Here is a 12,002-nt window from a genome sequence, read left to right as displayed (position 1 = left end):
TAACAAAGGCAGCCATGGCCCGAACGTGACATTGGACGCTGCCATGACGCGCTGACGCCATTTCTTAAGATTAATTTTCATTGAATATTCTTTTTTTATTCTTGCAAATAAAAATTAACAATTGTTTAGTTTTTTTCTTGAGCGCGCAACTGTAAACCCCATAGCGCAAGTGTGAAGTATGTCCCTAAACGATGAATAGCGAAACTGCAAATTCAAGTTGTGGTGGGGGGGGGGGAGGGCATTACACGCGATCTTAGTGCCTATGTAAATTGCTGCCTGATCGGATTTGCACCGGTTTTTTTCTGTACTCAGGCCCCTGATTAGTTTCTGAGATCCGATGAGATCTGGCACATTCCGAGTATTTTTTAAACGCATTAAATTAAGTTTTTGCGTATAAAACACACAAACTGCAGTTATGAAGTGAAAGTGAATGATTTATTCCACAATTTAATCTAACAAAACCTAGTGATATTTCTGGCATCAAGGAAAAAACTTACAAAACATTTTTCAATGCAAAAGATGTTAAATAAATACAAATAATTGTGTAACCAGTCATATTTGGCCAAACCCAGAGTACAAAAATATAACCAATATACGTACCTATACAGTTGCCTTACCTATGTAAACGAAGCTACCTCTGCTGAAATGATAACTTGTATTGTTCTTGACTTGCATCCAATGCTAAGCAAATTTCCTTAATAGCCACCGTTCTTGAACTAAAATGCTGACGAAGTTTCAAAACTCACTTGTGGGATATCGCTAAGAAATGACAGATTTTGGTTTTTTTAGCAGTGACAATGAGTATGGTGGATTGACAGATAGTTGGTGTTCCACGAGTTAACACTGCATCAGGGCAGGGGTGTCGGTGACATTGGCCACTGCGAGACAGTGTACAGCTGCCATGGAATGTTTTACTCTGGACAGAAAAGCAACATTAAACAAGGCTGCAGGACACACACAAGCCATGCAAAACACCACACGTCATTTTTGTTTTGTTTAAGAAAACACTACCGCTACCTCTAAAACCACAGAGCTTTTAGCTGAAGTGATTTACGCCATCCTCTAACAGTACGTAACTATTACATTTGAACATCATACTACTCCCTAAAGCATTTGCTAACATGTAAATCAGACAAGACGGTTACAATAGTTTTACTGTTAACAGCTGCCACTAATCACTTCCACATTTTTATGTAACAAAAGGAACATAAAATAACAAATAAAACAGTAATAATATCCAGTTTTCCTGCAGTTTCGACAGCTGTGCAGGTGGCAGGAACCATCCATTCGTAATCAGGACACCACAGTAAGCAAGAGGCACCTCAATTTTCAACCTGCAGAATGTGCTACCATTCATCTCTAGGAACGAGCTGATCAACTTGGGTAGATGCATACTCGCATGCATTTCAAAAATGATATTGACCAGGTATTGGGGTCAAATTTTATATTGTTTTTGAAAAACCTGCACTCAATAATGTCCAACTTCTCCCATGGAGCCCTGTGGATTACAAAATATTCTATCATCCCAGCCTTCAAGTATTCAACGCTATTCCCCACCTTCATCTCAACAATTAATGTGATGGATCAACAAACTTACGGTATTACGGTCTATGGCACACTATTAAAACGGGTAAAACAGTTAAGTGCTGACTCGTATATACTGGCAAGCAGTATACAAAAATAAGCCACGGTATGCTGCATACAAGTTATATTTTGAATGATGTTGACTTCAAGAAAAATAAGTGCAACTTGTGAAGGTTACCAGTCTTGCCCAGCATGCTTTAAATTATGCTGACATATACAAATTAGCAAATCTTAATTTTATCACAATCAATCACTCAATGCTCTGAATGATAGCTCAGAACCGTCAGTGAAACAGTACACAACTCCTAGATATATAGCAGAGGGAACCAGTGTGATAAAACAGTTTTCCACAGTGAATGTAATGATATTCACGATACAAATAGTCGGCCTTATCTCCACTAACGCTAGTTCATTGATGTTAAAAATTAAACCAAGCCTCCTATCAATACTTTAAATCAATATATTTTTTCAGTGTGTTGATGCCAATAAATATGGAGTGCAAGCCTAATATAAGTTAGCATGTGCCTCTGATCACCCAATTAGGGGAACAAACACATCTAAAACTTAAGACATTTATTTATATTGTTTTAAGTAGTAAAAGTTCCACAGAAAATGGATGGCACAGGTAATTTATCACATTGGTTCAAGCCAACCAATCACATTTTTTCAACAGCTGGCAGCCAGATTGTTTTTTTCTAAGTAAGCATACCGTGACTTAAATATAAAGAATGGCTCTTCTTAATAATGTTTTATACTGGATCAAACAATCAAGCCGATTTGATGTAACATTGTCATGGTTAAGATTCCAGATCACAATACAGATTTCTGTAATGAATATCAGGTGAATATGCCAAAGACCACATCGTATATTTTATATAGGGGGAGCAAAATAAACTACAATTTCTGGCCACTGGGCAGAGAGACCAACACCAATAATACAGCAACACGGTGGCATCTGGAAATTAGAGCTTGCAGGAGAGGACCAGTGGCCCGAACGAAGGGCAGGGCGGCCACAGGGGTACTTGCTGTTGCTCAGGGGCCTAAGTCTATCTTGATGTGCTCTTCATACCGTGCGATAACCAGCATAATGCCAAAACCCATCAGCAGCCCCAGGTTTTGCAGCAGGAAGCAGCCGAGTCTTCCATAGCTGTGGCTGTCAACCTCACAGTGCAGCATCTCAGGAAGCTGTAATGGGCAGTAATATGAAAAATAAATAATCTGTTATCAAAAGCACAAGGCAGGAATTATCTGGGCTAAAGGTCCATATTTAAACACAAGCTATGTGATTGCTATGCACAATTATGGGACTATACATAGAAAGCTTTACACTTTTTAAATATAAGATATGAAACTAAATGTCCGTGACATTTTGTATGGAATAAATTGAATAACATAGCGAGGTATAGAGTGGCTTAAATTGCAAAAATGGCCCGTGAGTATTTAAAACTAGACCATAGTGTACCATGGCAATTGTGCTAGTCTATGGAACAGAGCAGAAATTGGTATCACTTAAGTTAGAAAAACTTTATTTATACGATTTATTTATACGGCTAATACGAGTGAATTATTTGATAACCCACTCATTTCAAATGGTTATCACGTAACTTACCGTGTCATTTGTCACGTAGAGAAATTGGAATGACTAAAGTTATGCCACCTCAGGTGGTACCATCAAGTTCAATATATGATCGTAGCTCAAGGACTATGTGTGGTAGGGTGATGCAATTTAATCAGCCAATGCCATTACTGTACATTCAATGGTCAGCAAACGCACCATGTCCACAAGAGCCACGTAGAGAAAGATCCCAGCCGTAGCAGCAAAGATCCAGGTGGTGACGCTGTGTGTGTACTGCCCCACCGCCGTGCCAATGACCAAGCCCAGGTAGCCCAGCAATGCTGACAGCAGATTGTACACAATAGCCTGCTTCACTGACATGCCTGCTTTAAGCAGAACTGCAAAGTCACCTGCACAGAACCAATACAACAGCAAAAGTTGAGATGCATATGCATAGAAATGGCAAAACACAACCCTCAACCTGTAATTCTCACATGCCAGCTTAAAGCAGTTTACATGTATCCAACTTAGAGCATTTGCTTATTCTAAATTACAGTATATTTAAAACTTAATGAAGTTGGTTATAAAATAAGGGCCTCATCGCATGCAATTTTAATCTTCCATCATTTATGGCCTTAATGAAAAATTATCAAACATAAAGTGGCTTTCTTACCAAGCTCATGAGGCAGCTCATGACAGAAGACAGCGATTGAGGTGCTGAGTCCAACACTGGTACTATCGCTGAATGCAGCCCCTGCAAGGAAATTCATCATGACCAGAGTATGTGCACAATCCACAAAAATTACTTGGTTAGGTTAATTAATTTTACACTCGGTCAATAAGAACAAATTGAATATGCTTAAGTTATTTAAAGCAAATCCCTGAATACAATAGACTATATATTTTTAATTTGTAGTTTATATGAAGTGAACTGTACAGGCCACCATTCTAAATGTCGCCAATGAGTGGCAAAGGTGTCTTTGGGCTAATGACGCATTTTTGTAAATCCTAAGCCACCCGATTCTGCTCAGTGTATCACATTATTTCTTTACAGACATGCATGCATAACAATTGTTTGACACCCATACACAAACAACTACATACGCATGCCAATAAACCCATGAGACGCACGGGTGAGGATGCGTACCGATGGCCAGGCCGTCACTGAAGTTGTGCACGCCGTCGCCAAGGATGACCATCCACGCGATGCTGGATACCCCGGCATCGCGCACGTCCTCCACCGCCTCCTCCTCTCCCGTGCAGTGCCCATGCGAATGGTGATGGTGCAGGTGGTGGTGGTGATGGTGGTGGTGGTTGCTCGACTTGTCCGACACCCCCGAGGCCGAGGTCGTCATGGTAGGCGTAGCCGCCTCTCCGTCGGACATGTCGTAACCACCAACCTGTTTTCCATCTGCTTGAGCTCCCACTGGCTGCTTCTGCGGTTGCTCATCATGATAGTGATCGTCTTCATCATCGTGTGACCCATGGCAGATCATGGCCTCCTCTTCCGGAGGCACGGAATGGTTATGATGGTCCTCGTGTGACTTGGATGCATGTGTTGCTGCACCATTCACGTCGCAAGAGTAGTGGTGGTGGTGGTCTGATGAGAAACAATACAAGTCATATGCAGATGCTCGGTCGCACCTATTTTTACATTTCCAAACATGTGCCCCAGCTTTTAATGGTCTAAGCAATAACCCAATATTAAACATCAACTTAATACTTAAGATCAATTGATTTGTTTACAACGGCATGAAACCGCTTTATGCTCCATGATGCTTTGCAGTGATTAATTTAAATGTGAAAAGGTTAAGAATGTTACGTACATACATTTACCAAAAGGTGAACAGCTTTGTTAAGCCATATTAAAAATGTTGTTCTGCTCACTTTATTTAAAACTCATGTCACCGAGTTAAATTCATGTATGCAGCCCAAACACTAATATAGGAAGCCTGCAGTCAGAAGCCTACAGGACTGGGCAGGAACATGCTTTTCCGTTATATAAAGGCTAGCAATGTTCTCAAACGTTCATTCTGCAGTTAATACATAATGCATTTATTTTCAAAAAGCTGCCTGTCCCAGAAAATATTGTCTTTGAGCCACAGTGACCTTAAACCACATCGATAAGATAAGAAAACAAACACTGATGTATGCACACATACTCCCATAACATTTAAAATTAACCTTTAATACAAGAGGCAACAGAGGACAACCCTGCACTACTTTCATATTTTGAGAAAGCCTCAACATGCCAGAGAACGGCTGAGCATGTCCACACTCCCAGGGGCAGGCGGCTGACTCACTATTGTGTTGCTTCACAGAGATCAGCTCAAGTTCTGTATTGCCAGACAGGTTGTGGTTGGACAATTTCCTTCCAACACACTTCTCTGCATCTTTAACCTTGCGCCCTTTCTTCTTTTTTTTGTTCTGAAAATAAACGCAATGGCCGAAATTTACTTTGTTGAGATACATTTTCATAAAAGGAAATGTTTTAAAATCAACAAATCAAATAACTTTTAAATGTTGTGTTTATGCTAGGAATTAACATCACAAAACTATTAATTTATTTTACTGACACGATAGGTTACAAGCAATTAATTTGTACATAATTTATATTTCGAAAGGTTATGATGTATTTCCAAACTATATACAATTTCAATCAAAATAAGCTCATGTTAAAATATTTTTGCAATCAATCTCAAGCAAAACAAAACATGTCAGTGCCAATATCCATTTTTTTTCATCAGGTTGCAGCCACATCTCACCTTATCTGGTTTGTAGTGCTTGAAAAGTGCCAGCAAGTGTTCCACAATAAACATGAGGTAAATACCACCTAGGCCAGTGAGGCCCTTCCAGATTCCGTCCAGATGCTCGTCACTGTCCAGGATGTGGTCGTGGTCATCATGTCCATTATGTGAATGCGAGTTTTGCGACTGCACACAGCACACAGTTTCACTTAAGAGCAGTGCTTGTGTAAATCTGCAATGTCTGAGTGGAAAAAATACATTCTCATGATAACGCACGCTATGTGCAAAATTATGTGCCACATAAAAAAAATTGTAAGTAGGGCACTATTTTAAAATACCGACTCAGTTATTAGCTGTGATACTGACTTATTCGTGGAAAAAAAAAACCTCTTAACTTAGCCTATGAAACTCAGTTTGAATTGCAGTGTACAAACATCATCACTGGAAACAAAGTTGGCCGAGCCCAGTGCTTCCGACACACTCCTTTGTGTACCGTACAAGGCAAAAACAGCACTTGCCTCCATACATCTGCATTTGTTTTTGTGCTAAATGTGCACAATTGCATAACTGCATGCTAAGCAGTCTGAGCAGCATGAAAAGAGGGCTTCTTGTGCTTATGCACATAAGCGGCGTGTGTGTGTGGTGTTAGAACGAGACCCATCGGTCGGCAGACCGTGCAGCAGGTACACACGCACGCTCCAAACGTACGTGGGGCAGAAGGTGCAGCAAGGCATCACCGCTCAGCGTGCCCACAGCCAGAGCAACCAAAAAGGTCAGCAGGTACTTGAAAAACACCTGGTTCATCATCGGCACAATGGCCACGCCCAGCAGAGATAGCATGGAAATGATGGTGATGGAAAGGAAGCCCCAGCCCCAGGCTGCAACAGCAAAGTAACGAGAATCATGCACATCTCAGCAAGACACATACATTACTGCATACAAAGGCCAATCCGAAACATTGCAGAATGAGGATTAGTTCCCTTACAGGTTGTACAAGATATGGGTTGTCATGAAAATCGACAGCTTACAAATGAATGTACCATGGTCATAAATGTTACAATTTCTGCTTCATACATTAATTAAAACCCTTTGAATTTATTTCTTACAATGTTGTCTATAAAGGCATGTATTCAAAGTAGGAGCCCCATTAGTAGAAATTCTAGTCATTACACGTTTAAAGCCACACATGTTTAAAATCTAGATACAAATATTTCAAATGTGGTGGCAATCACTCAGTGTGGGCCCCGAATCCATCACCACAGTTCACCGAGCTTTAACAAAGAGTCACAACAGAAAATTAGCTTTGACACTTAAATAAATTACGTGTATATTCACTTTATTGCATTGCATTTAATCAAGTGTCAAGAATAACAGCCAATAGCGACTTGTTCATCAGCTCGTGACAACCACACATTGATATGGATCCCTTCCATATACCATTCTCCACCTATTCCTACACATATATACATATTGGGATACCCAAGTAAACACCGTGTATTGTCACTTACTTCAGTACAATGGCGAGTGCCAAGATATATTTACGTGTGAAGCTTAGTTGGGCTATGGGTCCCTTTATAGTGTTAAGGCAGTAAGTTGCCACTGGACATTGATGCTCTCTCACAGATGAGAAACATCCACATATCAAGCTTCTCACCCAATTTCACGCTGGAAAGAACTGATGTGTGGATGGGGATGCTAAAATAGCACCGTGTATGGTGAAACTACACATAACTATGATATATTGCGGAATTCGTGTGCACATATTGCCTAGAGACTCCATATTGGAATGTTTAAAAGAGGCCAAAACAATCTACTTGGATATCAAGCACATAGGGAATTGCAAGTTTAGATGCAAAAACGATACAAATTAAGCCACATTTTGATTCCTCATGAGGCCGTAGAATTACAGCTTTATTATTGACAATTGACAACCTTCTGTCAATCCACGACTGGATCAATGCCTTTCCTATGCCATGTTAGTCATGGGGGGTTGTTTAACCATATTTTACCATGCTGGTTAATGTAGTTGAAGGGGGGCCCAGGACTGGTTTAGATATCATTTGCAAGTGATGTTGGTCAAGGCTGACAATCAAACTCTCGCAACTGGGTTCACAGCACAGTGCACTAACCACTGTGCGATCAGTGAAACAAGTGATATATAAGACAGTCTTAGCCCCTCCTCCTGAACCAACCCACAAGATGGTGAAGTATGGTGAAACATGTCCAATAACCAACATGGCATTGGGAGGTATAGATCCTGCACTGGATTGACAAATGCCTGGACATTATATAAGAAAGAAAATCCTTCGGAAAATAAAACACACTTTTAATTTAAGTACATATCAAATTCAGTTAAGCCTATTAATGAGAAAATGTTTAAATAATTTTAAAATAGTTCCCTTTGTCAATAACGAAAAATCTTGCAGCCCAGAATAACCCAAGCATGTGTATATTTATATCCAAGAAAAAGAGCAACCTCATTCTCACTGTTGCTAGACAGCAGTTATCCTGTTGTGCTGTTATATTTTAAGCACAATGCACAAATTGCACACTACTCATGTATTTGAATTGACAATAAAAAATATCATATTGCAGTACAAGCTAAAAATCAGGAATTTTACATGTTCAGAAATGGTGATGCATTTACTTATAAAAATGTGAGCAGCTTACCAGACGCATCTGCAGGCAGTTGTTTAGGCAGAAAGTACAAGGGATGGGAAATAACAGTTGTGGTCAGGTTAACGGCATTACAGCAGACATCCATCAAGAACGGCGATTGTGCATGCAATACTTGTATTTAAAAAGCATTTACTGGTAATTAACATGCATTTAATAATTTTAAATTTTAATTATAGATGTTCGAGATAAAAAAAACTGTTTCCAACAAGTTATTAGACTTTAATGAATATGCATGAATGTTCTCTTGTCGAATCTTACTAAGCTATTGCTGATGAAATGAAAAATAAATCACTCCAGCTCTATTAATAACATTCAAGAAAATTAAGACCAAAAGCATCGGACTGAAAGACGAAAAACACTAAGTATATTAGATAAGCTCCAGTGGCCACTACAATTGTTCGAATGTTTCCCAATTAACGTTCTTAAATAAATCACAATGATGTTTTTTTAAAGATAATAGGAATCCACGCAATGCACCTTGATTACTGTATTTGATACAAGCAGTGTTTCGTCAAAGTTAGGAAAATGTGCATTGTGGCCCGTCCTCGTCATACAACAAGTTGCATTATTTTCTCAGACCCTACATTACAGTATATGGTCACAGAAAATAATTAATCTAAATTTAATTAAATTGGCTGTACGACGGGGGCAATCCAAAGCCGACAACTTCCTACATATAACTAATATGCAATGGTCATATAAATTGAGTCAGGTACACACCGTTTATGTAATAGACTTTAATCAACACTTTAAAGTTAACATTATCGTGAATCATGGTGAAAATGTACCTGGCATGTTGGAGTCAGTGCTTAGTGGCAAATCAATTTTGTTGGGAGGCTCTGGGTGTTTGAGACAGGCCTGACTGTCAATTTGGTAGAGTATGGCTGGACACAGGTAGGAGAACAGTTCAGTGTTGATCACAGCACTATCTACATCCAAGCCAAAGTTTTGGAAAAGTTGACTCGCGTTCAGGCACTGTGGAAGAACAGCATAAAATCAGTTTTAAATTTCACTTTGGTACATAACGTGCACATTGCAAACATGTGTGAACATACGTGTTCAAATATGCAGTGTGTACATGTTCATAACTCAAGATTTTGCTCAAACTGACACAAACAATCCACAATTAATGAAGATTTTGTCAGATGTTATATTTTCTTAAATGGTAATGGTTCACATTTGCATCTGGAAGGCAAATTTTCAAACTGAACGTTGTTTTATAGAAACATGAGGCTTTCTAGAGTTTAGAAGCCAGTTATATGACTTGTAGTTAAGTCAGATCTTAAGAGACATGGCAGTTGACCAAATTGTCTTTGCCAACATACAATAATGAGTCTCCCAATTCCTAACAGAGCTTTAGCACGATTATGCATCTTGTGCATCGTACCCAAGATGGATTAATCATTGCAAGCATTGGCCAGAGATAAAAGGTCAAGACCAACATCACCAATATAATTTATTTTATGGCAATGACTTTAATTCTCATTTTCCAACATAACTTAATAAGAAAATTAAAAAAAACTAATTTCAATTTACATTTTTTTTTACATTCATGCGAGATATAGAAAACCAAGGGGTTACCTCATCATGCACATGCCCTTTTTCAGCCATTGCGTGCAGCTCCAGTGCATTGTGATCCCCGATGTCGTGGTGATTATCAGCATCACGCCCCAAGTGTCTCTGTACCCTTTCTAACCATTGCTCAATCTGCTTTGTGCTTGATGGAGACTCCTGGGTCGCAGCTGCAGCAGTTCCTGCAGTGCTTGTTTGACTCTTCCCAATGTGTTGCTTTATTCTCCTCCGAGATGGTTTTGGGGATTTTTGCATGAGACGCTGTGCGGCACGTGGAATCTCTGTTTGACTGACAAGCATTTCTGTGCCATTACTGGATGTGGGCTTGTGTGGAACGAACTGTCTGCTTACCATGTGAGACTGTCCCCCCCCTCTGCTACTTGGTTGACTACTGGTGCCATTTAGAGGGCTGGCATCTGTGCGTGCATGAACATACCGACTCTCCGTCAGTCCGTCATTTTCTACACGTGCGTGGACATGCACGTGCAAGTGCTGTGTGATAGGAGTCTTTGTACTGCCAATGGAGTGTTCAGGAACAGAGTTATTTCCCGTAGCCTGGTTGTGACCATGCCTGCTTTTATCGTGATTGTGGGCAACGTCATGATCGTGTGTGTGATCATGGTTCTGCTCATGAATGTGGTCATGGCCGACTCCATGGTTATGATCCTGTGGGCGTTTGTGTTCAGGTGTTGGGTCTTGTTCAAGAGCATGTACTTCTTCATGTGTGTGTTTATACGCGACAGCTTGATCATTTTCATTCTGCTGCTCGTGCACATTACTGCTCGTGTGCTCTTGGCCATGACCTTTGCCATGACCATGATCGCCCTGCTCTTCCTGTTTTCCACGAGCATGAACATGTGCATGGCCTCCGTCATGCGAGTTAGAGTGACTGCTGGTGTGTGCAGCTCTGAAGCCTGCTTCAGGAAAACGCACAACCCCCAGTCCTAGGCTAACCAGAAGCTTCTCCAGTCCCTGGAAAGTAAGCCCCTTGTCGGAGCCGTACCGCAAGAACAGAAGCTGCAAATAATACTTTTGCTTCGCCGCTGCTACTGGGTTCACAGACGGCTTCTGCCTCGTGTTCCCGCTCGGGTAGGGTTCCTCGCTGATCTGGTAGTCGTGGTGGGGGTCGCCGCGATTGCCGTCCCCCCCGTCGCTGGCTGGCTGCGCGTCAGGGGGGTTGGCATCCCGTGGGTCATCACGCGTGTGTAAGGCGTGCCCGTGCCCGTTGTCGTCCTCGTATTGCTGGGCCGAGTCGGGGCTCACGCCATGGTGATCATGAGAGTGGCCGTGGTCCTCATTGCAGCAGTGGCCGTGGAAGAGCAGGGTCGTCAGGAGGCAGACGAAGCAGAATTTGGTGTGCCCCTTGCTGCCTCTCATCACTGCAAATAAGAACGAGAAACAACCACCACAGCTCAGTCTCCTTCTGATAGCCAAGCTGTTTTAATGTAGGAATCAAAAACAATAATGATATTAAAAACAACTTTTATATGTGCAGCATGGCAGACAAAATCATGCTGCGTAATATAAAACTATGACGCAGATGGTATCAATGGAAACATGACATCAGTTACACTTTTTCTAACCAGTCACATTATGTACTGCTAGAATACATAACACACATGACCAACCTTAATGTCAACAGTGCAAAGTTAATGTAGTTTTCGAATATTGTAATATTTTAAATGATTATGTAATACCAACAGTTTGAACCAATAATTAAGGGGCAAATGATTGTATTAAATAAAACAAAAAACCCCAACTTACTTCACAAGTTAAACATGACTTCTAATACCAAAAAAGGGAAAATAACGTCATGACAGGTGGTTCAATCTATAACGTTCATACAATAACATCGTAATCACGTT

General features: G+C 40.6%; 1 protein-coding gene across 5 annotated transcripts in view; it reads right to left on the bottom strand.

Annotated features, from left to right (window-relative positions):
• Positions 1 to 413: 413 nt before the first annotated feature.
• The window catches only part of LOC116938715 (uncharacterized), a 33,303-nt gene continuing 21,714 nt past the window's right edge, over positions 414 to 12,002 (bottom strand). For all 5 annotated transcript variants that reach the window (XM_076056504.1, XM_032946233.2, XM_032946234.2 and 2 more), the window contains exons 2-11: positions 10,147 to 11,516; positions 9,354 to 9,540; positions 8,557 to 8,565; positions 6,595 to 6,764; positions 5,905 to 6,072; positions 5,443 to 5,566; positions 4,287 to 4,739; positions 3,813 to 3,893; positions 3,359 to 3,549; positions 414 to 2,769 (exon numbers count right to left, since the gene is read on the bottom strand). In XM_076056504.1, the coding sequence (XP_075912619.1) occupies positions 2,617 to 2,769; positions 3,359 to 3,549; positions 3,813 to 3,893; positions 4,287 to 4,739; positions 5,443 to 5,566; positions 5,905 to 6,072; positions 6,595 to 6,764; positions 8,557 to 8,565; positions 9,354 to 9,540; positions 10,147 to 11,516 (2,906 nt within the window). In that variant the 3' untranslated portion in view covers positions 414 to 2,616. The remainder of the gene's footprint in view (positions 2,770 to 3,358; positions 3,550 to 3,812; positions 3,894 to 4,286; positions 4,740 to 5,442; positions 5,567 to 5,904; positions 6,073 to 6,594; positions 6,765 to 8,556; positions 8,566 to 9,353; positions 9,541 to 10,146; positions 11,517 to 12,002) is intronic.

The sequence above is a fragment of the Petromyzon marinus genome, chromosome 4 (genome assembly GCF_048934315.1).
Source record: "Petromyzon marinus isolate PM22_M1 ecotype Great Lakes invasive population chromosome 4, UKy_Petmar_22M1.pri1.0, whole genome shotgun sequence".
In the NCBI taxonomy this organism is placed as follows: Eukaryota; Metazoa; Chordata; class Hyperoartia; order Petromyzontiformes; family Petromyzontidae; genus Petromyzon; species Petromyzon marinus.
The sequence above is the reverse complement of the archived record's forward strand: the minus strand, read 5'-3'. Positions and strand labels throughout refer to the sequence as shown.